Source organism: Balaenoptera borealis (assembly GCF_965194805.1).
Source record: "Balaenoptera borealis genome assembly, chromosome: 1".
Classification (NCBI taxonomy): domain Eukaryota; kingdom Metazoa; phylum Chordata; class Mammalia; order Artiodactyla; family Balaenopteridae; genus Balaenoptera; species Balaenoptera borealis.
The window spans coordinates 81557015-81585011 of record NC_138860.1 but is presented as its reverse complement, the minus strand read 5'-3'; the positions used below and the strand labels follow the sequence as shown (position 1 = coordinate 81585011).

At 40.3% G+C, this 27997-nt stretch overlaps 1 protein-coding gene and 1 pseudogene across 5 annotated transcripts; both read left to right on the top strand.

Moving 5' to 3' along the window:
- Positions 1-9: 9 nt before the first annotated feature.
- Positions 10-27997, top strand: DAP3 (death associated protein 3). 4 transcript variants are annotated; one of them, XM_082358829.1, is made up of 13 exons: positions 10-350; positions 10490-10541; positions 14908-15030; positions 16465-16566; positions 19297-19405; positions 20770-20862; positions 21508-21638; positions 22326-22406; positions 22491-22649; positions 23368-23427; positions 23920-24009; positions 26569-26686; positions 27627-27997. In XM_082358829.1, exons 2-13 carry the CDS (start codon positions 10500-10502, stop codon positions 27710-27712), a joined length of 1194 nt encoding a protein of 397 aa, XP_082214955.1. In that variant the 5' UTR covers positions 10-350; positions 10490-10499; the 3' UTR covers positions 27713-27997. The 4 variants fall into 4 exon arrangements, with proteins under 4 accessions (XP_082214955.1, XP_082214954.1, XP_082214956.1 ...); XM_082358828.1 differs by having other exon boundaries at positions 10-419; XM_082358830.1 differs by lacking the exon at positions 20770-20862 and adding an exon at positions 19695-19721 and having other exon boundaries at positions 10-419.
- LOC309614057 (small ribosomal subunit protein uS2 pseudogene) lies at positions 5124-10526 on the top strand (annotated as a pseudogene). Its single transcript has one exon. The product of its transcript is annotated as a small ribosomal subunit protein uS2 pseudogene (transcript).

Sequence of the window (27997 nt, the reverse complement as noted above, 5' to 3'; positions counted from 1 at the left end):
CGGCTGCAGAAGCGGGGGAGAAAACGACAGGCGAAGCGGGCAGAGCTTGCCTTTAGGACAGGAGTTACCCCGAGTGGCGGATAGACACTTATGACTACTTACCTCGCTGGCCGCGGCGCCGCGACGCCGCGGCTCCCTTCCCCTGCCTCGTCCCGGCCGCAGTGAGCTGGTTGGGGGCGGCCTAGCGCCCCTCCGTTGGCCGGTGGTTGGAGGCCGCGGCGGCTGCGCGTTGAGCAGCTTCCTGCCGTACGACCCGAGCTTGAGTCTCTGCTGCGGGACGATCGCCGAGGAGCCTGCCTTTGACAGTGTCTGCGGTTTACCGGGTCGGGAGAGCTGGTCCACGACTCTCGGTGAGGAAGTGAACCGGCACGGGGGTTGTACCCCTGAGGGAAAGGAGCGGGACTCCGAACCTCCATGAGGTAGGGAGTGAGGACAGTAGGGCCGGCAGCCCTCCTAAGGGGCTTCCCTCCGGGCTCTGTGTTGCGGACCTAGGACCCAAGAAGGAACCGGCTCAGTGGTCGGCTTTTTCTTTCTTTCTTATTTTTTTTTTTTTAAACCCAGCTTAGATTTTCGAATTTCACACTATTGTCTATACGCGATGATGTTTTTGTGCACTTTTACACAAACCTCGTGGATGGATGATGCATTTTCAACCTCATTAGGCAGCCTTATGTTAGAGGATAAGGACACCATATATTTCAAGTTCAGGTCTGGACTCGATCTCCCATGTCTTGTGTGTCCTTCAGAAAGTTATTTTTCTTAGTTCCTTACCAACAAGAAACGAAAAACTGAACATAAAAATTAGTTAACTCCAAATCTGCCTTCAGGGTTGGTGTGTGGTAAAATAATAAAATATGTGTATAGTAGAATTAGCTCCTAGGCACAGGGGAAGTGCAGAGAGTTAATGTTATCGTTCACAGTACTCTTGATGTTGATAAAGTTTGTGGGTGTAATTGGTAGTTTGTGTCCTTTTCTTCCAAATCGTTGGTAAAACAGTGCAAAACTAGGTCTGTCAGATTTCCGTGGTTACTGATACTTGTTTCGCAAAACTCTGCATGAACATTTACTTTTTCTTGATGATTGAATTCAGGAGAACTATGGACTATTAAAATCCACAGATAATTCCAAAACTTTCTTCTATTCCAGTAATCGTTAGTTTCACCCAGTGAGCAAAGCCGAATAAATTAGGTGAGGGATCCACTTGGGTTTCCCTTTTCCTTCACATCTGTGGACTTCTAGGGATCTGGGAATATTTTGAAAATCACCGTACTAGATTAATCTCAAAGGCCTATTCAAGTTCTAAAGTTCAAGTAGACACTCCTAAATTTCCCCCTTAACATATTATATTTCAAAATATGGATCAGGTTTTATTTGTTTGCTTTTTTTTTTTTTTAAAGGGAAATCCGCCTTAATTACCTCACTATATATTTGCTTTTCCTAACCTTAAGTCCCAACTTTTTCATGGAGCCATTTAGGAGCCACTGATCTTTTTTTAATTGTGTCATGTATGCAGGTGTGTTACCCTACCAAGAACATTTTTAATTTGAGAGCAGGGACTATGTGTAACATTTCTATTATATTCTTTTGTAGTCTAGTGCAAAGCAAGTCATGGAAATGTTGAAATTAATGTTAGATACTTAAAATATGAGACGAGAAAGAGAATTACCATTTGTGGAATACCATGCCAAGAGAACTTGTGTTCCTGTTTAATCCTTATACAACACTTTGAAATAGATCATCTTACCCCCATTTTACAGATGAGAAGCCTGAGGCTCAAAGAAGTCCGGTAACTGTCTTTAGACTTCAATTTGCCTGTCTCTTAAAAACTTAACTTTTTTCACTATACCACGTTGCCTTCATAGTAAATTTCTCATTAGCAACATAATTGCATATGCTAGAAAGGAAAAACACCTTTAATGGAGTTCCACTACACTTGTATATAAAGAAAGTTACTTACAGTCTCTGCCTTTAACTAGCTTTGGGTAACTGCACTGATTCATGAATTGTCAGCTAAGTATAGACAAATAAGATCGTATTCAGTTCTTTTGTGCTCCAGTGCCTACCAGAGACTAAAATATATTAAGTGCTCAATAAAATGACCTTATTGAATGAATGAACCCTGAATTATTTGAACCAAGGAAGGTATGGAAAACAGAATAATGGTTCCCCCCAAAGATGTCCGTGTCCTAATCCCTGGAACCAGTAAACACATTATGTTACGTGGCAGAAGGAAATTAAGGTTACTAATCAGCTAACCTGAAAATAGGGAGATTATCCTGAATTATCTGGTAGACCCACTGTAATTACAAGAGTTCTTTAAAGGTGGAAGAGGGAGACCAGAGACTCAGTGTCAGAGTGAGGCAGTAGGACAGAGACTTGACAAACTGTTGTAGGCTTTGAAGATGAGAGGGCAACCTCTAAAACCTGGAGAAGTCAAGAAAACAGATTCTCTATTAGAGCATCCAGAAGGAACACAGTCCTGCCAACATTTTGATTTTGGACTTCTAAACCACAGAACTCTAAGATGACAAATTTGTGTTGTTTTATGACACCAAGTTTGTGGTAATTTGTTACAGCAGCAGTGCATGTTGGATCTGTTTCTTTTACTTTAACCTTTGCTTTCTGCTGTTTTTGTTCACTAAAAGGATACTGTCTATACATAATGGCCTGCCTCGGGGAACCCTGCTCCTCTGCCTGAATGCTAAACCAAAGTGCCTTTGTTCAGGGAAACATCCGGACCCTGTCCACCTGTGGTTGGCTACAAGAAAGAAGAAATTAACACCTCCCCTCCCCGAGGCTGGCCATTCCAGGTGATATTTGCAAAACTTATGGCCTTTTTACTTCCTCATCTCCTCCCCTTCTCTGTGCTATAAAAGAAACTGGCATCCAAACCTGGATAAGATAGTTATTTTGAGGGGCTTCCCTGGTGGCACAGTGGTTGAGAGTCTGCCTGCCAATGCAGGGGACACGGGTTCGAGCCCTGGTCTGGGAGGATCCCACATGCCGCGGAGCAGCTGGGCCCGTGAGCCACAATTACTGAGCCTGCGCGTCTGGAGCCTGTGCTCCGCAACAAGAGAGGACACGATAGTGAGAGGCCCGCGCACGGCGATGAAGAGTGGCCCCCGCTCCCCACAACTAGAGAAAGTCCTCGCACAGAAACGAAGACCCAACACAGCCATAAATTAATTAATTAATTAATTAAAAAATAAATAAATAAACTGAAAGGGACCCAGATTCTATTTATTAAAAAAAAAAAAAAAAAAAAGATAGTTATTTTGAGACTTTAGTCTGCCACCTTCTCGGTCTGCCGGCTTTCCGAATAAAGTCATATTCCTTGCCTCAACACATTTTCCATAATAGAATAACAAAATAGTTACTCTTGAAAATATAAAATCTAAAAACGATAGGTGAGGGCTTCCCTGGTGGCGCAGTGGTTAAGAATCCGCCTGCCAATGCAGGGGACACGGGTTCGAGCCCTGGTCTGGGAAGATCCCACATGCCGCGGAGCAACTAAGCCCATGCGCCACAACTACTGAGCCTGCACTGTAGAGCCCGCGAGCCACAACTACTGAAGCCCATGTGCCACAACTACTGAAGCCCGTGCGCCTAGAGCCCATGCTCCACAGCAAGAGAAGCCACCGCAATGAGAAGCCCACACACCACAACAAAGAGTAGCCCCCACTCTCAGCAACTAGAGAAAACCCGTGTGCAGCAGTGAAGACCCAATGCAGCCCAAAATTAAATAAATGAATAAATAAATAAATTTATTTATAAAGAAAAAGATGATAGCTGAAGAGTATTGATGAGTAATATAAAGGACTTCTATGATGATTGCTTTGAGAAACTGAAGACATTTACCCTGGAAAAGAAAAAATAGGGGACATAACTACCTTCAATTTATCACATGGAAGGTAGTTTGTAAAACCAAAGAGAAAGGCTGGGATAGTGAATGGAAGCTATAAGGAGACATTTCACCTCAGATTGTGAAAGAACTTTCCATAAAAGCAGGACTGCTTTGTGAGTTCCCCATCAGTGGAAATGTTCCGGCACTTGATAATTGATAATACAATATACACAGTGGCTAATGGCAAAGGCTGCAGAGTCAAACATAGGTTTGAATTCCAGAACTGTCACTTTTAGGCTATATATCCTCGGGCAAGTTAGTCTATCCATCCCTATTTTCACATGGATGTAATATCTACTTCATAGGATTGTGTTGTGAGACAGTGCCTATAAATTGCTTAATTTAGAGCCTATTTCTGAAAAATATTATTATTATTCAGATCATTGTAGCATTAATTCAGTTCTTGAACTAGATCACCTTAACCTGAAGAATTTTATTCTCTTCACACAATCTGTACACAAATGTTTCATTGCAGCTTATTCGTAATAGCCAAAACCTGGAAACAGCCCAGATGTCCTTCAATGGATGAATGGTTAAACAAACAGGCACATTCATACCATGGAATAGTACTCAGGATTAAAAGAAAAACTATTGATGCATATAACACACAACCTAGATGAATTTCCAGAAAATTATGATGAATGGAAAAAGCCGATATTAAAAGGTTGCATACAGTATGATTTCATTTATATAACATGCTTGAAATGAAAAAATTACAGAAATAGAGAACAGATTAGTGGTTGTCATGGGTTAAGGAATGGGAGGGTTGTGGGAGGGAAGTGCAGGAGGCTGTAGAAGGGCAACCTGAGGGATCCTTAAAGTGATGGAAATGTTCTGTATTTTGACTGTATCAAGGTCAATATCCTGGTTGTGATATTGTACTATAGTTTTGCAAGATGTTACCATTGGAGGAAACTGGGTAAAGGATACATGGAACATGTATTATTTCTTTCACTTGCCTGTGAATATGTAAATATCTCAATAGTAAATGTTTAATTTAAAAAATAATCTATGATTTTTGTGACCACTGAAGTGTTAGCATACAGCCTTTGGGATACCTTTCTAAGTTTGGTACAGGCTTTTTCTGACTTCCTTTTCAGTGTACACTTGGCCTATGTGACAATACTTTTTTTTTTTTCTTTTTAAAGAAAGAGGGCTCTAACACTAGCCAGAAAGTTTCGTCAGAAGAGTGACAGAACTTTAAATACAATAGTGAGTAAATGTCCCTTACAAGTGTACCTGAAAACACTTCAAAGGGTTTAAAGACTAAGGAATTATTTGTCTTTATTTATTTATTTATTTATTTTTATTTTTGGCTGCGTTGGGTCTTAGTTGTGGCATGCGGGATCTTCGTGGCAGCGTGCGGGCTTCTCTCTAGTTGTGGCATGCAGATTTTCTCTCTAGTTGTGGCTTGCGGGTTCCAGAGCGCGTGGGCTCTGTAATTTGCGGCTCGCAGACTCTAGTTGAGGCACGCGGCATTAGTTGCCCTGCAGCACGTGGGATCTTAGTTCCCTGACCAGGGATCGGACCCGCATCCCCTGACTTGTAAGGCGGATTCTTTACCACTGGACCACCAGGGAAGTCCCTATCCACACTTTAAACAAAGAATGACTGGGATTGGAGGGAGGACTTTTCTTCCTTGAAATAGTAGAAATAGACAACAGGTAGAGTCTCAGAATGATGGCAGTTGAACAATATTAGAGAAGTATTTTAATGATATCTTTGAGAATTTTTTTCTTCATCTTCCTAGAAGGCTTGAGAAAATTATTTATCTTTAATTTTAACCATCAGTCTTATTTTGGTTTGTTTTTTCCCTTTTTTTTTATGGTGGTAAAATATACATAATATAAAATATACCATCTTAACCATTTTTAAGTGTATAGTTCCATGATATTATACATTCACATTATTGTGTAGCCATCACACCATCCATCTCCATAACTCTTTTCATCTTGTACCATCAGTCAGTTTTAATAGGAAACCTGTCCTTTATCTGCCTTCCAGTTACAATGTGGTTAACTTGTACTCTGCAAATCAACATTCAAAGGATATGAAAAAACCGAAAGGAGAAATCATTACTCCATTTTTTCATAGTATTAGTGGCTTTGAACCGTTTTCTTGCAGTGCCCTGATTTGTATATGTCTTGGAATGTAGAATGAGCAAATACTCCATTCTTCTGCTTTCATTTGGCCTGTCAATAGGATTTTTTTCTACTTACAGGTATTTTAAAGAACATGGAAAATGTGGTTTAGTCTGGATTGTCTGCTTTGAGATCAGACTTTTGAGATTCACAGACCCCCCTTTTTTCTTAAAGTATTTTCTGTTATTCTTATATAAGCCGTGTGTGTGTGTGTGTGTGTGTGTGTGTGTGTAATTTACCTTTAAAAGCAGTAGGAAAATATTGAAGGGTTTTAAGAGCCAGACTTCAGTGGAAAGGATGGATTGGAGAAGTTCAAGGATGGAGGCTGGTAGGCCCAATGTTGTAATATGGATACAAGATGACAGGATAGAAGATGGAAAGCTGGTCACATTTTCCTGACCAGCATTTCCCATAATCTCTAAAACATAGCCAGAGTAATGGCCTCAATGACCACAGGCATACCTGGAGGAAGTAGTGACCTCAGGATCATGTCACCCACTCTTTCTAGGACACTACCTCCTTCCAGAGCTGCAGCCCACAGCTGTCTCATAATAGTGGTTGTACCAGGGCACATTGAGAAGATCTGGGGAGCAGGATTGGGTAGGCCAGATCCTGTTGGAGTGGCATTGGGGTCCTGAATAGTTTGGGAGTTGGGAAACTTGAGGTTGGGTAGAGGGCTTAGGGTTGGAAATCAGCTGATACAGAGGGTTAGAATTGGTATGGGAGTTAGCTGGTCACGGATCGGGGAGGACAGTGTTGGAGGCAGGGAGTTGAGGTAATAGAAATAGGGGAGGATTGAGAAGAACTGGGGTTAAGAAAATTGAGCTGGTCAAAGATGGTGGTGTTGGGTGCCAGGTGATGGTGGGTATAAGGTAGAGATTGATACTGGGTAGTGTTGGGCACTGGGTGGTTGTGTCAGTGGTTGCCAAAACTACCTCCAGGTTCTGTGATTCCCTAGGAGGACTCAGAGGTCAGCACATAGTCGTACTTACAGCTATGATTTATTACAGCAAAAGGATACAGAGCAAAATCAGCACAGGGAAAAGGCACATTGGGCAAAATCTGGAGGAAACCAGGTATAAGTTTCCAAGAGTCCTTTCCCAGTAGAATCACATTAGACACACTTGATTCCTTCAGCAAAAAATTGTGACAACACGTGAAGTGTTGCCACCCAGGGAAACTATCAACAGAGTCTCAGTGCCCACGGTTTTTATTGGGGCTGGTCATATAGTCATTATCAGCCTCGCATGTAGTAAATTTCCAGACTCCCAGAAGGAAAGCAGGTGTTTAATGTAAACCATGTTGTTTGTATAAATAGTTGAGGCACAGTGACCCACTCTTACCAGTTCTGGGAGTGGTGGGAACTCTCCAGAAATCCAAGTTCCCAGACACCAGCTAAGGGGCAACCTTGCAAGCAGGCCTTTCTAAGGACAGCAGTCTTAGACTTGCTCTGTTAGCTCTTCTCTGAACAGTTGGATTAGGCAGCAGGTGGTGGTGGTGGGCGTTGGGCAGTGGTGGACAGCAGTAGAGGCAGTGTAAGGCAGAACTAAGGAGAACCGTTGAAGAACAGGGAACAGAGGGGACCTCAACCCTGCCTGTGGCCTAGTAGAATTCATCCTCACGCCTGGGCACATGCTCACAGCCACCACCTTACTCCACAGCAGCAGCCCTTCCACTAGCAGCCAGGAGGATGTTATTAATAGTATTTTGCAACAACGGGAGTTCCAAGGGTTCCAAGGCCAAGTAAATTTGGATTAAAATGAAGTCTCTTAACTATAGTGTTCCCCAAAGCCTTTAAATGTGTGAATATGTGCATATATTATAATTATTCAAGAAGTGGATAACTATATAGCATTTTCAAATTTCTTTGGCCAGAGAACATTGGTGCATTTTATGACTAGTTAGTATTCACCAAACTCATTTTGGGAACTGCTGCTTTAGAACTTTTGGTTTTCAAACACAGCAAAGGAGCCCTGCAATCCCACATGTAAATGTGAGGCAGGCCAGTAGAGACCATGCCACTGTGTAGTCTGTATAGTGTGGGCACATGAAAGCACAAAACACATTTTTGAATGACTGAATTAAGGAATGCTTTGGCATTTTTATTAAAAAGTAAACTTGCCTTTTCCGCGCTACCCAGACAGGGGTCCCTACGGCGTTGTTCTGGATTCCCATTGTAACTTAAAGGGAAACTTTCACAATGTCCGGAGCCCTTGATGGCCTGCAAATGAAGGAGGGGGAGGTCCTCAAATTTCTTGCAGCTGGAACCCACTTAGGTGGCACCAACCTTGACTTCCAAATGGAACAGTACATCTACAAAAGGAACAGTGATGGCATCTACATGATAAATCTGAAGAGAACCTGAGAGAAGCTTCTCTTGGCAGCTGGTGCCATTGTTGCCATTGAAAACCCAGCTGATGTCAGTGTCATATCCTCCAGCAAGCTGCGCTGAAGTTTGCTGCTGCCACTGGAGCTACTCCTATTGCTGGCCGCTTCATTCCCGGAGGCTTCACTAACCCGATCCAGGCAGCCTTCCGGGAGCCGAGACTTCTGGTGGTTACTGATCCCAGGGCTGACCAGTCTCTCACAGCGGCCTTTTACATTAACCTGTCCACCATTACTCTGTGTAACACAGACTCTCCTCTGCGTTATGTGGGCATTGCCATCCCATGCAACAACAAGGGCGCTCACTCAGTGAGTCTGATGTGAAGTTCTGCACATGCATGGCACCATCTCCCGTGAACACCCATGGGAGGTCATGCCCGATCTCTACTTCTACAGAGATCCTGAAGAGATTGAAAAGGAAGAGCAGGCGGCAGCTGAGAAGACTGTGACCAAGGAGGAATTTCAGGGTGAATGGACCATTCCAGCTCCTAAGTTCACTGCTGCTCAACCTGAGGTGGCTGACTGGTCTGAAGGTGTGCAGGTGCTCCCTGTGCCTATTCAGCAGTTCCCTGCTGAAGACCGGAGTGCTCAGCCTGCCACTGAAGCCTGGTTTGCAGCTCCCACTGCTCAGGCCACTGAATGAGTAGGAACAACCACTGAGTGGTCTTAAGCTGTTCTTCCACAAACTCTTAAAATGGAAAGAGGTTGATGGGAAAATAAGCAGTTTCTAAAAGAGAAATAGTAAGCTTGAAAACTAAAAGGAGATAGAATTCAGAGGAGTTTGTGTCATCTCTTAACCATACTATAAGCTCTGTTGGGTCAGGAAATGAACAGCTTTGTTCACCATCTTATTCACAGGCCCTGGCACATAATAGGTCCTCAGTAAGTGTTGAATAAATGGGTGCGACTCTGTTGTTGTTGTTACTGTTGAATAAACAGGTGTAACACTGTTGTTGCTGCTGCTTTAAAGATTTTGGATGTAAGAAAGGTGAAAATTATGAGCCAAAATGAAGTAGGTGATTACCTGGAGATTTGATTTAGTTATGCTATCTACTAGTGAATATTGAGAGTTGCATTTAAGTATTTTAAACATTTTTTAGCTCCCACATGATTAGGGTTTTTAAGTTAAATACTTCCAACATACAAATGAATAAATACAACACACATGGTATAAAAATAATAAATACTCATATCTATTATCCATCATTTGAAATAGATCATTACAATTCCTTTGTGTGCCCTGCCCCAATCTTGTCCCTTTACCTCTTCCCTAAGGGTAAGCATTATTCTAAATGTGTGCTTATCATTCTCTTGCCTCTCTCTTTCAGTTTTATTACATATATGTGTATTCTCCAGATAATTAGGATTTATGTTTTTGAGTTTCATATAAATTATATCATTCTGTATATTACAGTTTTCACTCAGTATTAGTTTTTGAGATCCATCTATGTCCTACATGTAACTGCAGTTTATTCTTTTTATTTTTGTATGGCATTCCATTGCATGACCATATCTCCATTTATCCACTCTTCTATCAATGGACATTTGGGCTTTTTACAGTTTTGATAATTCATATTCTACTACTATGAACATTGTGATACATATTTCCCAGTGTACATGTATATGTGTTTTTCTAAAATAAATACGAAGGAGTAGAATACCTGGGCCATAGACATGTACATTTTCAACTTTACAGATAATGTCAAATTTGTTTTCCAAGATATTTGTATTTATAATTCCATTGACAGTATAGGAAACTTCCCAGTGCTTCACAGCCTCTTTAACATTTGCTGTTGTCTTTTGCATTTTTCTCAATATGATGGTTGTGGATGGTATCTCATTGTGGTGGTTTTAATTTACATTTCCCTGATTTGTCATAAGGGTTGAACTGTTTCCATGGGTTTACTAGCCATTTGTATTCCCTTTTCTGTGAAATATCTGTTCCTGTCTTCTGCTCATTTTTTTAATCAGTTTAAAGGCATTATTTATTCTAGATACTAATCCATTGTGCAAATATCTTTTCCCAGTTGTGGCTTACCTTTTCACTTTTTTTTAAAAGTGCAGGGATAATGCTGAAAGGAATGACAAGGCTTATCTCCAGGGTCCATAAGGTGAGTCCTGACTGACCTAAGTGCTTTGTGTAAACTGTCTTTAGGTGGATTTCTTTTCTGGATTGATTGTATCCAGAATAAAATGCTCTGGAGAACTTCAGCTGACTAGTTTTGCTCAAAAGAACAGTCACAATTCCATTTCTCTGCCCATACACTTCACTCCCAACTGCCCTAAAAATCCAATAACAGGTGTTAGTAGAATAGTTGCACTTGGGAATTTACCCTATCATAGGAGAACTAACATTTTTTAAAGGAGATAAATAAGCTTAAGTGCAGTTATCTTTATTAACTTTTATTATTCTCCAGTTGGGTCAATGATTATCATCCCTTCATGAAGTATTTAAAAAAAAATAAGTTGCCGATTTCTGATAGTTGATTAAAATAATAAAATCATATGTAAGAAAGACTATTCTGTTGCTTTACTTCATTCTCTCATTTATTTAGCAAATAGTTTTTCAGTACCTTCCTTATGGCAGATACTCAGGACTCTAAGATGACTCATTTCACTAATAATGGTTACTATTTGGTTTTTTTGATGTTGTTTTTTAAATTAACTTATTTATTTTTGGCTGTGTTGGGTCTTTGTTGCTGTGCACGGGCTTTCTCTAGTTGCGGCGAGCAGGCGCTACTCTTCCTTGCAGTGCGTGGGCTTGTCGCGGAGCACGGGCTCTAGGCACGCGGGCTTCAGTAGTTGTGGCACACGGGCTCAGTACTTGTGGCTCACGGGCTCTAGAGCATGGGCTCAGTAGTTGTGGTGCACAGGCTTAGTTGCTCTGCAGCATGTGGGATCTTTCTGGAGCAGGGCTCGAACCCGTGTCCCCTGCATTGGCAGATGGATTCTTAACCACTTTGCCACCAGGGAAGTCCCAGTGGTTACTATTTTTTGGGCATTCATTATGTGCCAGGCACTGTGCTAAGTGCTTTATTTCTCTTAATCTTCATGATCAACCCCTGAGGTAGGTAATATCTTTGTTTCACAGATGCAGAAATTTAGGATTAGAAAGGCTAAGTAACTTGCCTGAGGTAACACGCTGTGAAGTTGTCTAACCCAGACTAGATACCAGGTCTGTCTGACTTCAAAGCCTGTGGCCTTAACCACTGTGCTGTATTGCATTTTATGGTCCATGTTTTCTTCAGGACCTCGAAGTCCAGTAGTGGGATCATGAATAAATGATTGTCATAGCATGGTGAAGCACCTAACCTGGATTAGTAGGGTCCAGAGGAAATTCTCCCAGAGTTATATCTTAAAGGATGAGAACTGAGCTGGAAGGTCTTAGTCACTTCCATCTGATCATTTAATTACAGATTAGATTTCCTTAAAAAGGAGCCCTTCTTCTTATAGGATTCACCTTTTTTCCAGGGATTCATGACAAACCTATGTACATAAAATAACCCATTTTTATAAAACAATATGAAAAAGCAAAGATCAACAAAGGGATGGATTTTGGCCCCAACTTATTATATTAAAAGGCTACAATTTCTTCTTCCTTTATAGCAGACAAGAAAGACCTGAGTCCAAAGTATAGAGGAATGTCAGTGAGAAGATTTTATGCTTTTTGTAGATTAGTTTAGAGTAACCTCCTTTATAGGCTCGTGAATGCCCTTCTTTCAAGAACTGCATGATTTTCATTCTGGAACGGTGCACAGGCAGTTGTACATATGGTTGTTTTCCCTGGAGACAAGAGACTAGCTGGGTGATGCCATATATAACACGAAGAAGTAAGGAATCCATTTTGCTAGCTTTTAATTTGCTGCAAAAAACATTTAACTAAAAAGTCATAGGTTTCTTGTAGAAATAGCACCACCTTGTGGTCCTTGAATATCTTTAATTTTCCACTTGACTGCTACTTTATTTAGAGACATGATGCTTTCTCTCCCGTAGAATTGAGAACATTGTAGGGTGTATAGTTCAGATCCTATGGAGGTAACAGGCCTTGAATTCTCATTGGCTTAACTCAGCACATGATATTGTTTGTGTTGTGTGTATATGTTTTGTTTTGCTCTTGATGTTGCTATATTTCCAAAATGGTTTACAGGGAGGGAATTCCTTTTCGGTCCAGTGGTTAAGAATCTGCACTTCCACTGCAGGAGGCACGGGTTCGATCCCTGGTCGGGGAACTAAGATCTCAGGTGCTGTGCAGTGCTGCCAAAAAAAATGGTTTACAGGCAAATATGGGAGGGGATAGACATAGGGATGCAGTTTTGTCATCTTGGGATGCCATCTCAGCATGTAGGTTTTAAGGTTGCCACAGCAGGAGAAAAAAGAGAATTTATACCCACTCTTAACTGGCTCTGACTAGAATTGACCCAAGTTATTTCTGTTGATAGCTCATTAGCCAGAACTAATCATGTGACCCCAATCTTTCTGCAAGGGAGGCTGGGAGGTATAGAGTACATGTGATAAACATTGGTGTCTCTGCATTCGCAGACAATGTTGGAGCAACTGTATTACTTTACCCTATTACTTTACATTAAATATTGCAAATTCTGGTTCAGAGGTTTATATGTGCAGTTCACTGAGTGGCAGTGTAGTGCAGTTTACTCTCACTTAGCTGGATGCTTTACAAACTCCCCCATCTCATCATGTCTCTAAGAAAGATTTTTTTATTCCAGGGCACAAGTATGAAGTATTTGTGGCGCATGGGGTACTTGGAGAAGGAGATACAAAAATGAATAAAACCTGATCCCTTCTCTTTCAAGTGTGTGTGGCCTAAAATGGGAGACAAACTTGTGTGTAAGATAACATGATGCAATAAAAAGGATAAAGATTTTGGAGTCAGACAAACTTGGATTTGAATTCTGGTTTCATCACCTACCAACTCTGTGACTTTAGACAAAGTTATTTAACTTCCCTGAACTTTGATTTCCCTCATAAGAAAACAGCATAATATTCTACCTATCTTCTAGGATTCTTGGCTCAAAAATAATGTGTATAACACTCTGTTGCCTAGCATTTTATAGGTACTCAGTTAACAAAAGCCATGAATGTAGTTCAAGGCAGAGTAAAAATGCATGCAATACAAAGAAAGTGCTATCTATAGAGAGGGAAAGATAATTGCTTTTGCCTGGAGGTGTCTGGCAAATCCTCACAGAGGATATGACATTTGAGGTGAGTCTTAAATGATGAGTAAGATTTAAATAGGGAGAGAGGGAAGCTGAAGTAGAATGAGCAGAAATATAAAGGCATGAAAGTGAATAACATGTTTTAGCATGGTTGGCTGGCTGGAGTATAGAGTTTATAAAGGAGTGGGACTAGAAAAGTAGGTTGAACTTATAGCAGTGGCCTTAATTATCATGCTAAGGACTTTGAGACTTATTTTGACATTAATAGGGAACCATCCAAACTTTTTGACTAGCTGAAGGTTAAACCTATTTGGGAGGACAAATCTTCTGGACCGTGGAAGATGAAGAGTCAAAGATTTAAAGATACCAGTTAAAAAGTTGTCAGGGAGTCAAAGGTCTTGTTAAATGGGTATAAGTGTTATGAGAGGTAGTACAAAAATAATACACATTTTCTGGACTCATGAAGCTGCTTGGTGAGACTAAATATAAATACAGGCAGCTTTCATACTATCTATTGACCTAGCGAGCAGCTCCCTTTCTACAGCCATCTCTCACAACCCTGTTTTCCTCATTCTACTGGATTCATACTCTAATCTTTCTCTTGTAACTGGCATCTTTTCACTTATACACAAGGCCTGTTATCCTTAAACTCAGCTTGGGAGTTCTCCAGTTAGCATTTTCTCAGATTTATCTCCTGAAATCTCATCCTCTTCCCCAAACCTTTCCCAGTTCTGAGGTTTCCATGTGCAGTTCACTGACTTGCCTGTAGAGCAGTTTATTCACTTAGCTGGATGCTTTACTCACTCCCTCATTACACGTCCTTAATGAAAGATTCTTTATTTCAGGGCACAGCTAGCAAGAAAATTGTTGCAAGGAGTGTAATTATACCTATCAAATAGGAACATTGCACTAATCCCCTAATAACTGAGGTGACTAGGATTACTAGACAGCTGGGAATTGTACAGTACTGGCCACCATTCATCACTGTAGGCAAGAGCATTAAATGAAGTTTCCTGAGTTAGGTTGTTAATGGCTGAGCTGTGCTCCTGAACAATCTCTAACGGAATTGTTTCCATATGGGACAGAGCCCAGACATAGCAACACAAGCTGGAACAGATTCAGAGTATGAATAATGTGATTGGACTTAGAGAATTATAAATAATAACAAGGATCTGTTTTACATAAAACTAAAATGCATGTTAGTGATATTTTTCCCTGTTGCAGATATGGCTTAAAACCTCAGTGTTGTAGCAAGCATAAAAAGCCTATTAATTGTAAAACACTAAAATGGTTTCTTTTATAGTTGGACCCTGGACGTTTTTTGCACATAGGGACCCAGGCACCCCAGTGCCTTGCTGCTCACCTGGATAACCAGGTTGCAATTGAGAGTCCCAGAGCTATTTCCCGCACCAGTGAGAATGATCCGGTGAGTTGCTAATGTGTATATGGGTTTTTTTCAGGACTTATAATTTGTATTGCCATCATTTGACACATAAGAAAAACTGAAACTGAAAGAAGCTAAGCAGATTTTTACATATAGTCAGACAGTACCTGAGACAGCATTCTGGAACCCTGATCTTCCCCATCCCTATCTGATACCATGGTAACATAGCTCAGACAGGTCAGTCCATATCTGTTTTGGTTTAATTACTACCATTGAACTCACTTTGTGCCAAGGGTTTTGTTGGGTATAGAGTTAGGTACCTAGTAAATACTTAACTACTCAATTCCTTAGAAGTTAAATTTAGTAGTTTTTATTGATCTTAGTGTATGATGGGTTGTCAAACTTTTCCTACAAGAACCATATAGTAAATATTTTAGGCATATGAGCCAAAGTGATCTCTATCACAACTACTTAGCTCTGCCATAAACAAATGGGCCTGGCTGTGTTCCAGTAAAACTTTATTTACAAAAATGGGTAGCCAGCCATAGTTTACCAACCCTGGTACGGAGAATCCTAACGAAATCAACTTACTTGCCTGGGACCACATAGTTTTCCTAATAACCAATCTGGTACTATCTTCCACCTTTCTAAGTGGATTTCCTAGTGTCTGGAGAGGGAACTAACTTGATTTGTTGACAAGAGCAGCATTTAAAGTGAAGTTTATCGGCAGAAACCAGGATTCCAGCAGTATCCAGTGTTGCATTTTCTATTTCAGGTCCCATTAGGCTAAATGCTGATTTCTCCTTCCTCAGTATTATTGTTGCCTCTTATAAATGAAATTAGTTGTATGGTCTGTGCTTAAATGTGAAGGGAACCAATAGCTTTTCTCTCCCTTTTTGTCCCTACCCCTGCCCTCTGAGTTGCCCCATCTTAACATATGCTGTGCTTGTGGAAGGGAAAAAAATAACTCATTACCCAAAACGCCATCTCAGCAGGGTGTGTTTTATTTATGTCTCTAGCGTTCATCTACTTTCACAAGCACAAAATGAAATAGAATAAGTGAATGAAGTCATTGAATTGCCTTTCAGCTTTTCCCTGTAATTGTAGTCCCTTTATCTGCCAGTTCCTCCGAGGTTTCTATGGCAACAGTGGCATGCAGATGATCTTGTCACGTGACTGGATCATCTCTATGCACAGCACAGAAGAATCCAGATGGCAAGAATTGTCTCTGCTCCTTCCACATCTAGGGTTTATGTTGCCGAGCAACTGGCTTCATCATTCAGGCCAACATCAGCTTTATATATACACTGTGGATTTGGGGACAACAGTGAGCATTTTTTGTCTAAGAAATGAAAGAATATCTTTTCCAGCTCTGAGAGAGAAGTGTTTCCTCACTACAGTCTAGAAGGCCCTTGACACTTTTTCAAAGTCTTTGTCACTCTATCCATTATACCTGTTTGCATTTTTATTTCCTAGGCCAAGCATGGGGAGCAGCATGAGGGTCAGCACTACAACATATCCTTCCAAGATCTGAAGACTGTATTCCCCCATGGCCTGCCTCCTCGCTTTGTAATGCAGGTGCTCAAAACGGGAGGGAATTGGAGGGAGCTTATAACACAAGCTGTTGATAGCAGAGGGGTGGAATTAAATGAGTAGAAAACTATAAAAGATTTAATTTGAATCTTAAAAACAAAACAGATAAATAGAGCTATTGATTATCTTTTGTGAATAGTGCTGTTGTTATAATTACTTTAAGCAAATGCTTATCTGCAGTTAACCTCTTTAAATCCTTTTTGGAGCCAGGCAAAATATTCTTAAGTAAATAAATAATATTCCACTCTTTTCCTTGTGTTACCCAACAGATTTCTAGAAACTTTAGATGTCAAGTAATTGTTAAAAATGAATTTAATATTTGCCTTAGCAAAATATCATGAAAATAGTTTATATGTGTGGAAAAGCGAAAACATAATATATTTTTGAGCCAAATAGAAATGATATTTGGATTAGATGCATCATCATTCATTGTTCTTCTTCAGTCTCATGGGTTTTCAGAAAATGTAGTTTTGTGGTCATAAATTCAACCCAAAGAATGTAATCTTGGGTTGCTTTATAGCCATTGAAAGAATTCATAGTTAACTGCAAGCAGAGTTTATTGGCAAAATTTGTTCTTTTTTTTTTTAACACTTTTAATAAACATTTATTTATTTATTTATTTATTTGGCTGTGCCAGGTCTTAGTTGTGTCATGCAGACTCTTAGTTGTGGCATGCATGCAGGATCTAGTTCCCCGACCAGGGATCGTACCCAGGCCCCCTGCATTGGGAGCATGGAGTCTTACCCACTAGACCACCAGGGAAGTCCCTGGGGAAATTGGTTCTTTTGGCTAATTCCTGCTCAATTAGTTTCAGCCTCAGAAATTATTCCTTCTTATTGAAATATCAAACTTGACTGTGCAGGTGATTTTTAGCTTAGAAACCAGAGGATGTCATTTCTTCAATGTGTTTTATTTCAAGAAATTAGATGAGACACCAGTAAAGGGGCTAATTCTAGGCCATAGACAGCTTGTCATCAAAAATTTTGTTAAGTTTGGAAGTAGGACACGGTCAGAAGAAATCATCACTTTAAACTGTCCCAAGACATTCATAGTACAATCTCTAACATGGTTCTGAGGGCCTAACTTTAACTATTGCAGGTTGCTTTCAGAATGGTTAACCACCAGTGCTTTGGAGGGAATTACTCATACATTCTTTCCATAACTTCCATGTATGTAAAGGCCAACTCCCTCACCATTGTTTGTGTATTTTAGTACTGTCATATTGCCTAATACGGCATTTCTGTTTTAATATCTGTATCATGTTTTTGAAGGTTTCACTTTCCATTAAGTTTGAACTTACCTGTCAAAGTTCTTCTCCAATTCAATTGTTTGGTTAGGATTTCTTTAAAAAATACCAACACTGGGGCTTCCCTGGTGGCGCAGTGGTTGGGAGTCTGCCTGCCAATGCAGGGGACACGGGTTCGAGCCCTGGTCTGGGAAGATCCCACATGCCACGGAGCGACTAGGCCCGTGAGCCACAACTACTGAGCCTGCGCGTCTGGAGCCTGTGCTCCGCAACAAGAGAGGCCGCGACGGAGAGAGGCCCGCGCACCGCGATGAAGAGTGGCCCCCGCTCGCCGCAACTGGAGAGGGCCCTCGCACAGAGGCGAGGACCCAGCACAGCCAAAAATAAATGTAAATAAATTAATTAATTAAAGAAACGTTTAAAAAAAAATACTTTAAAAAAAAAAATACCAACACTGTCTTAATCCTTATCTGATATACTTGTGAGTAGTATTTGTTAGGCATTTATTCTTATCAGTAGACATTATTAAATACTTTGCAAATCATTTTCATACATATCACTGCTTCCCAAATTTTTCCACCAAATTATTCCTGGTGGCAAAAAGGGAATGAATTTTGTGTGTCAGTTCTTTGGTGTATCTGTATACTGGTGGTGTCAGGTATGGCCTCATAGCTGTGGGGCAGTTGGTCGCACCTGCTCCTGAGCTGGTATGTATATAAGTTCTAGAGAGAAGTCTAGGTGGTTACAGTAATAAGAATTAGCTAAAGGGACTTCCCAGGTGGTCCAGTGGTTAAGAACCTGCCTTCCAATGCAGGGAACGCGGGGAACTAAGATCCCACATGCCATGGGGCAACTAAGCCCACGTGTCGCAACTACTGAGCCTCTGCCCCACAACTAGAGAGCCCACGTGCCGCAAGTACAGAGCCCAAGCACTCTGGAGCCCACGAGCCACAACTAGAGAGAAGCCCGCGTGCCGCAACGAAAGATCCTGCATGCCGCAACTAAGACTCAGTGCAACCAAAAATAAATAAATTAATTAAATTTAATTTAAAAAAAGAATTAGCTAAAAATAAATTTAAAAGAATTAACATTTATTTGATGCTTACCATGTGTCAGATGCTTTGTTAAGCATTTTACATGCTTTTAATATTTATATCAACCTTAAGTAGTTTACATAGTTATGTCTGGATTATTTGTAAATTTCAATTAACTGATATAATATCTGTGCTTCATTTACAGAAATAATCAAAAGTTGACTGTTATACACTTGGTGCGGGATAATGTGTTTTAATTCTTAGCTAAATTACATGGCTAAATTTTCAAATTCAATACCAACCTTTCCTAACTGAATAAATGAAAAATAGGCAATTTGATGCTATGGTTGCTATGTTGGACTCAGTGTATATTACCAAGAACAGGCTAGAAGTTCCACACCCCACCCTCTCCTTCCTCTTTCCCTGTTTTGTTAGGTGAAGACATTCAATGAAGCTTGCCTGATGGTAAGGAGACCAGCCCTAGAGCTTCTGCATTACCTGAAAAACACCAATTTTGCTCATCCAGCTGTACGATACGTTTTCTGTATCCTTTCCTGCTTGCCTGGGCTATCTGAGCCAATGCTTTCCTCCCTCAAATGTGGGAAAAGAAGAAATGCTTTATTTGTTGACAGTCGAAGTGTCCCTTTTGGTGGTGTTTTCTTTTTCTTTTTTTTTTTTTTAATTAAGAAAATACCTTTATTTTTAGCCAGAAGGGGTTAAGTCAGAATTGACACTCCTGTAGTAAGAGTGCATGAAAATTCTAATATTTTGAAAATTGACAAAATTTATTTTCCTCAGGAACTTGTTTCTTTTACTCCTTGCTCTAATTGGAGATTTTTGCAGTCCTAAATTTAAAAGATGTAAGTAATCTATTTTAGTGGTACTGTCAAAACAGCTTTTTTTAAAAGAATTAGGTGTGAACATATTAAATAGCCTATTAACATACTCCAACTTTTGGTGGCTCATCTCTAAAATGACCCAATTCTTCATCTCATGTTGTGCTTCTCCTGTTTTAGTTTATCACTTAAGATGCTTCATTTGCAGTTGAGTAAGAAGAAAGTCCAACTCAAAATGGCTTAGGTAATAAATGATTTTTGCCTAAGGAACGGGAACATCAGGTTTAGGCTCAGGTTTGGTTATTTCAGCAGTTCATTGAGGTCATCAAGAACTCAGATTCCAGGACTTCCCTGGTGGTTCTGCGGGTAAGACTCTGCTCTCCCAATGAGGGGGTCCTGGGCTTGATCCCCAGTCGGGGAACCAGACCCCGCAGGCATGCCAAAACTAAAGACCCCGCACGCTGCAACCAGGACCGGGCGCAGCCAAAACAAACAAATAAATATTCTTTTAAAAAAGAGAGAACTCAGATTCCTTTAATCTTTCTGCTGTCATCCTCACCGTATTAGGTTTTGTCTCCAGGTTGATTTCTTCATGTTGACAAAATGGTTGCAGCAACTCCAAACATCTCATCTTCACAGAGCCATGTCCAAAGGCCAGAAAAGTAAACATTCCTTTCTTGCATTCTTTTTTTTTAAAACAGAGAAAAATTTCCCAGAAGCTTCCATCAAACATTCCCTCATTTCATATTGCCCAGAATTACGTCACACATCCATTCCTAAATCAATTCCTGGTGAGAAAAATGAAACTACTATTCCTTTCTCTTTTTTTATAAATTTATTATTTTTAAAAATATTTATTTATTTATTTATTTGGCTGTGACGGGTCCTAGCTGCAGCACACGTGATCTTTTTTGCAGCATGCAAGATCTTCAGTTCTGGCATGCGGGATCTTTTAGTTGCGGCATGCGGGATCTAGTTCCCCGACCAGGGATGGAACCCGGGGCCCCCGCGTTGGGAGCGCGGAGTCCCAACCGCTGGAAGGTGGTGTTTTCTTTAACAGCAAGTGCTTTAGATGGCGAGAAGGGAACAGGAAAAACCCTCAGTCTTTGCCATGTTATTCATTTCTGTGCAAAACAGGATTGGCTGATACTACATATTCCAGATGGTAAGAACTTCCCTCACTATGTTGGGGTTAGTTATTCTGTTACTGTGGTAACATTGTGGCTTCAATTTTCTGACAGGGCTCTGACAACTAAGGGAGAGGTCTTTGCTCCGGGTACAGGCTGGTCTGAGTTGGTTTTGGAACCTTTTGATAATTAGAATGAAGTATTTTTTGGCGCAGCAATCCTCACTTTGATAGGTAATGCCCAAGAGCATAAACTCCCACCTTAGTGTTCACCACAAGCTTTATTGCCATCAGCCAACAACTTTGAGTACCCACAGAGCCTTTGACATGGTACTGTTTGTCAGCATTCTAGGTTGTCAGCATGGATCTTAAAAACTTAAACTCTCATACTTCGCATATATCCCTCCTTGTTTTGTTCAGTGTTGTTTGCATCCACATTTTCTGTCTTTAAAAACTGCCAGGAAGCTGAGGTGACCTTTAATCCATTTATTTGTGTATTGTGTGTAATGATAATATTTAATCTAAGATGGACCAGACCAAAAAGTAAACCTCTGAAGCAAGAAGGCTTTAAGAAATATATGTGGGAAACTAAAGTCATCTTCCATAACTTAAAGAAGCATAGAGTATTTTGAGTTGAATACAGTCAGTTCCTGCCTAGTTTGTTTTCTTTTGCCTTTTGATTAGCTCATCTTTGGGTGAAAAACTGCCGGGATCTTCTGCAGTCCACCTACAACAAACAGCGCTTTGATCAACCTTTAGAGGCTTCAACCTGGCTGAAGAATTTCAAAACTGCAAATGAGCATTTCTTGAGTCAGGTGACTAGACTCCCAGAAGTTTGGTGCTCTACAGTCTTTTAAGATTTTTATCTTCTTTGTGCCCTGAGTATCAGTAGACTATGGAGAACTAATATTGTAGTTGGGATAACTATACCATTTTGTATTTCTTTCATACATTTTATTCACAGTGAGTTCACACGCTGAAACTCATTTATCCATGTAAAATAAAGAGGCAGCAGTAAGCTGGTCACATCTGGTGGGTAGCAAAGTGAAGTCCAGATTGCTTCATTGACTTTTCCAAGGTGACAGCCTAAAATCCTCTAACACACATTTCAACTACATAATTTTCTCCAGATTAGATCTTTTAGGTACCAGAAACATATTCGTAAAATTATTCTCTAGTGATTCTTGCATACAGTCTCTAGGCCAGGGATTTTCAACTCTGGATATAAGTTAGAATCACCTAGGAGCTTGTTAATGCAGGTGCCAAGGCTTCATCCTGGGCCTTTTTAGTCAGAATCCCTTACTATTTTGTGTGTGTTTCTTTAAGCTCCAGGCAGAAATGGGCTAGAAAGCATTCACTTCCCTGCTGAGCTCTCTTACAAGGCTTGAAAAATAGATGAAAATAGACTCCTAATAACCTTAGCCTCCTACCCTACCTTCTTAGCTAGGGATGGGTTTATCCTTAGGCTAAGTGGCCTTTTTTGGTCTTTGTTTTATTTTTAGATAAAAGTTCAAGAGAAGTATGTCTGGAATAAGCGAGAAAGCACTGAGAAAGGCAGTCCTCTGGGAGAAGTAGTTGAACAGGTATAAAGACACTGAACGTGTACTATGTCTAACCAGAGACAGCCTCTTGTAGGACTGCAAGCCACTGTCTCTCTTTCCCTACAGGGCATAATGCGGGTGAGGAATGCCACAGATGCAGCTGGGATTGTGCTCAAAGAGCTAAAGAGGCAAAGTTCTTTGGGTATTTTTCGCCTCCTGGTGGCAGTGGATGGAGTCAATGCTCTCTGGGGAAGGACCACACTGAAAAGAGAAGATAAAAGCCCGGTAGGAAAACTGAGTTTCTCTATTTTGGTTTCTCTGATTTCAGAAACCATCATATACGTAGGCTGGGACATAGCCTTCTAGACCATGCAGTATATTTTCTTGCCTTGGAATATTTGAAATAAGATGTATAGTGAAAATAGTATCAGAAGGAGAAGATGATGCCATATTCCATCATCCACTGAATACCAAGAGCATGACAACAAAAGCTGTGTTTTCTTTCTTTGTCAATTTTTTTCTTTCTATTCTCTTTTCAAAATGATGTTCTCTGGTCTAAGCAGAGACGATGATCAGAAGCATCAAGGAAGGGGGTGGGTTGGGGCAGTGGGTATTTTCTCCCTTGGTAACTGTTTTTTAATCTCCAGAAGCATGGCAGTTTGAGGAGCAGTGGCCATGTGGCTTATTCCAGAGGTACCTTCAGGTACTGTGGTTATGTAGTAGTTGAGGATTCTTTTTTTTCTTTTTTTTTTTTTGGCCTCACAGCACAGCTTGTGGGATCTTAGTTCCCTGACCAGGAATTGAACCCGGGCCCTCGGCAGTGAGAGCGCGAAGTCCTGACCAATGGACCTCCAGGGATTTCCCAGTTGAGGATTTTCTAGTTGTTGTCAGTGCAGATATCTCAGGGGAGCATCCGGGCAGAGCAAGTAATGTTCTCTTCTCTCCCTCTTTTCTCCCTTTCTCCTCCCTCTCACCTCTGTCTCACACATTGACCGATGTGCAGATTGCCCCAGAAGAACTAGCATTTATTTACAACCTGAGGAAAATGGTGAAAAATGATTGGGTGAGTGCATTTGATGCTTAACAGATTTCAGAAAGAAATGTATTTTCGTTTTAAAGATGTTCAACTGCCTCATTGCTAATACTTACCGGTCTCTAATTTTATGGACAGAAAGTTCTTATATCTTATTTAATTCTCATAACTGTACCAAGTTTTAAATCTATATATTTGGTTTCTTATCTTTCCACTTGACTGTAGTACGCTTATTCAAAACCATTTTTTTGAAATATTGGCATAATTTCACTTTGCTGCAGTTGTTCAAGGTGTTTTTATTTCTTATCAACTTTGGAAAGGATTTTGATAAATTTAAGATCATACAGCAATTTATTGTCAGAGTCAAATCGAGAATTAATAATCAATTTAGTTGCCATTTAACTGTGCTAGATCACACTGCAATACCACCATATGGCAAAAAAAAAAAAAAAAAAAATCTGCAGATGATTAAAATGCATTTTTCTGTCTTTTTCAAATTCAGCTTTTTCTCCTTTCTTTCAGCAAGGAGGCGCCATTGTGTTGACTGTGAGCCAGACTGGGTCTCTCTTTAAGTCCCGGAAAGCCTATCTGCCCCAGGAGTTGCTGGGAAAGGTCAAATCACTGGAAAATTTGTTTACCCTTAGATAGTCATTCTGTCTAAATATACATACATATATATATATATATTTTTTTTTTTTTGGACATAATTTCAGACTTGGAGAAAAATGGTATTCCTCTGTGACTTCAACTAGATTTCTAAAATCGTTAACACTTTACCATGTTTGCTTTACTCTTTCTCTCCGTCTTTTTTTTTTCCTGAATTATGTGACATTAACCTGAGATACGATGCCCTCTTTTATCTCTAAATAATACATATTTCCTAAAATCAAAGATATTCTAATGTATAACCACAGCACAGTTATCAAAATCAGAAAGTTAACATTGACTGTTACCTAATCTATAGAGTATATTCTGATTTTGCCAGTTATCCCAGTGTCCTTTACAGGAAAAGAAAGTCCTGGATAATGCACCGCACTCAACTGTCAAGTGTCTTTAGTCTCCTTTAATCTGGGACAGAGCCTCAGTCTTTGTCTTTTATAACCTTAATATTTATATCTCTGTTTTTGAAGAGTACATGCTAGTTATCTTATGGGTTATTTTATGGGGTTGTCTGAGTTTTTTCCTGATTATATGTGATGTTAGAAGTTATATTGTGTCTTCTCAGTGCATAATATCAGAAAGCACATGGAACTTATTTCTCCTGTTACTGGCAATATAAACTTTGAACACTTAGTTAAGGTGCTCTCCACCTCATTTCTCCTCAGTAAAGTTACTCTTTTCCTTTTGTAATGAATAAGTATCTTGTGGAGATATACTTTGAGACTAGGTAAATATCCTTTTACTTCTCAAACTTCCCTTTACTAGTTTTAGTTTCCATCGGTGATTCTTCCCTAAATCAGTTATCATGATAATTGCAAGATGGATATTTTCTAGCTCCACCATAACTTCTAAATGTATCAGTTGGCCCTCTCTTATATTTAAGAATTTTCCTTTCTCCCTTATGTATTTATGTATTTGTTTCAACATAGACATGTGAATTCTTATTTAATGGGTTTAGAACCCATTAAATAATTACTCTCATTATTTATTTTGCTACTTAAGTTATCCCAGATTTGGCCAGTAGGAGCCCTTCAAGCTGGCTTCTATGTCCCTTTAACATGTCCCCATCATTTTTCTCCCTACCTTTCCTCCTCTGTCCCCATCATTTCTAAGCACTTCTTTATTTTTGGCACAAGAATATGTTCCAGGGCTTCCCTGGTGGCACAGTGGTTAAGAATCCGCCTGCCAATGCAGGGGACACGGGTTCGAGCCCTGCTCCGGGAAGATCCCACATGCCACAGAGCAACTAAGCCCGTGCCACAACTACTGAGCCTGTGCTCTAGAGCCTGTGCTCCGCAACAAGAAAAGCCACCGCAGTGAGAAGCCCGCGCACTGCAACGAAGAACAGCCCCCGCTCACCGCAACTAGAGAAAGCCCGCACGCGGCAACGAAGACCCAACACAGCCAAAAATAAATAAAGTTATTAAAAAAAAAAAAAAAAAAAAGAATATGTTCCAGACGACTCATCATGTACTTTCCATGCCCCAGCCCTAAAATCAGCCATTTCTTCAAGGAGCTTTGGTTCATTTTAGAGGAGAATGGTATTTAGAAACCAAGACCTGAGCGCTAGGTATACTTACTGCTACTGGGATGTGGGTGTCACTTCTTCTAGGCCCTCCAGCAGAGTTAGTAAGTAGATACATGCACCATTCATATATACAAACATACATGTACATGTGCTATATGCATATATGTGTTTATATATACACATCCACACACATCTGTATCTGTTTCTCTATATTAAAAAACCATGAATCTGATACCTCTAGTTCCAGGCTAGCATCCCGGCATTCATTGTATCCTTCGCCCTTTCCATATTTGTAACCCTCTTCTCCAACGATAATCTTTCATTCACAGTGTATTTACATATTAGCTCAATCTCAGATTATAGTAAAAATAGTTTCAGAATTGCTAACCCTTGCCTCTAGATAAATAAGCTGCGAACTAGAGGGCAAATTTTTTTTTTTTTTTTACTTCTGTTTTATTTAGGCTCAATATCTTTTAGAGCAGTTTTTATCTTTAGCCTAAGGGTCTTTCGTTCAAATATTCTGTTCAGAAGTTAGTTTGGGTTAGTTTCCCTCCTCCCTTCAGTGTTATGTTTGAACTTTGAAATACAGTTTGATTCATTTGTTTTAGTTTATATTCTATAATAGGATCTTTTCCCCCATCCTTGTCATTTTGTTTAATTTTTTTGAGTATATGAACTATCAAAACTGTTGTTGACTATTGAAGTTAGAACTGTAAAAAAATTTAAACACGTATATGATTATGTGTGTACACTCTCAGATAAGTGGCATTCCCCGTCCCCCTGCCCCCGCCGCCGCCCCTGGCCTCAAGCATTCTCTCTTTTTTAAGTATATTTGTGGCCATGTAGAGCAAGGGTAGCCAGCCCCAGAGAATGTGGAGTAGAGGAGAATAGAACAAAATCAAAGACCTTATCCTCAAAGTGTTTAAATAAACACTGATTTGTCACTTAACGAATACTGTATCTTTATCCTTTTTCTTCTCCAGGAAGGATTTGACGCCCTGGATCCCTTTATTCCCATCCTGGTTTCCAACTATAACCCAAAGGAATTTGAAAGTTGTATTCACTATTATTTGGAGAACAATTGGCTTCAACATGAGAAAGGTCAGTTGCTTAGCTTTTTCCTCTCACAGAAGAATCCCACTGAGTCAGAGCCTTGATCTCTTCTTCCCTCAGCAGCAGCCTGTAATTTGTACTTCATCTTTTTCCCCTTTATCTTGACTTCTTTCTGGCTGATTAGATGGTACAGAAGGTGTGGGGTTGGTTAAAGTTTGATTTACAAGAGACATTATATCTCTCCCTAAAATTCTCACGTTAGTCTAGAATAAGATGCTCATGCTAACAGAGGAGGTGAGACCGAACCCAGCCACTGGCAGTTTCCAGGTGATTGGGTTGCTGCCACACTCTGACTGTCACATTTATTCATCATTCAACACACTTGGATTGAGAGGCTCATATGCTGGGACACCCCCAGAACAACTGATGCTGTGTGAGAGGCTACTCCAGCACCGAACCAAATCCTTGCTATACCTGTCCTAGTATTTGTAGATGAAAGTGTTCCAGCTGCTCATTTAACCCTTGCCCTCAGTGCTGGGTGGGTGTGGGTGTGTTGGGGGGCGGGGTGTAGAGGAAAAATAAAGGTGGTTCTGTCACTAGGTAATAGAGAATTAGCTGCAAATAGGTTATTAAAGGAATAGGGGGAAGAGTATAAAGCAGCTGCAGCATGATGAGGTAGGAGGCACAATGGGGAGATTTCTAAAAGGAGGTTTGAGAGATTTGACAAAGTCCTTAAAGTCCAGAGGATAGTCTTGAAACAGAGGGAGAGATAGATGCTGGTTGGAGGAATAGAGACAGAAAAGGAAATTATGCATAGAAAAAATAATACTGGGGGGTGGTGGAATAAAGGGCCTAGAAGTGAGGTTTTGGGAGTGCTAATTATATCAGAATGTAATCTGGATAACATAGCCTTTGACTACAGAATTTGCTAAGTAACACAATGCTACAGGAGAAAACTGCCAGTTATCTGTGTTTGACTCCATTTTAGCTCATACAGAAGAAGGGAAGAAGGAGCTGCTGTTCCTAAGTAATAGGAATCCCGGGCAGCTGGAGCGGCTCTGTGCCTACCTCTAAGCCATGGTCACAAGGTACGTGGAAGACAATGGACATTTCTTCTAATGGACCCAATCAGATGGGGGAGTCCTGCAGGACACAAGAAGAGCAGCCAGGCACGTGCACCTATGGGATCGGACAGGACTGCAGTCAGCTCCCAACCTTCGTTGCAGTGGGTTCCTTGTGATGTGACTGTGGTGGCAATAAGATGTCCTGAAACTAACATCAGTTTATTAGTTGTGGTTTTCACATTTTAAATAATCATGTAGCTTTTCCTAAAAAATTAAATTAAGTATCTTTCTTAAA

Bases quoted from the DNA above. Each gene is read 5' to 3' on its own strand.
- DAP3 (XM_082358828.1), top strand. The intron at 20,863-21,507 runs GTAAGAACTTCC...CCTTTTGATTAG, and splicing joins GATACTACATATTCCAGATG to CTCATCTTTGGGTGAAAAAC. The intron at 22,407-22,490 runs GTATAAAGACAC...CTTTCCCTACAG, and splicing joins TGGGAGAAGTAGTTGAACAG to GGCATAATGCGGGTGAGGAA.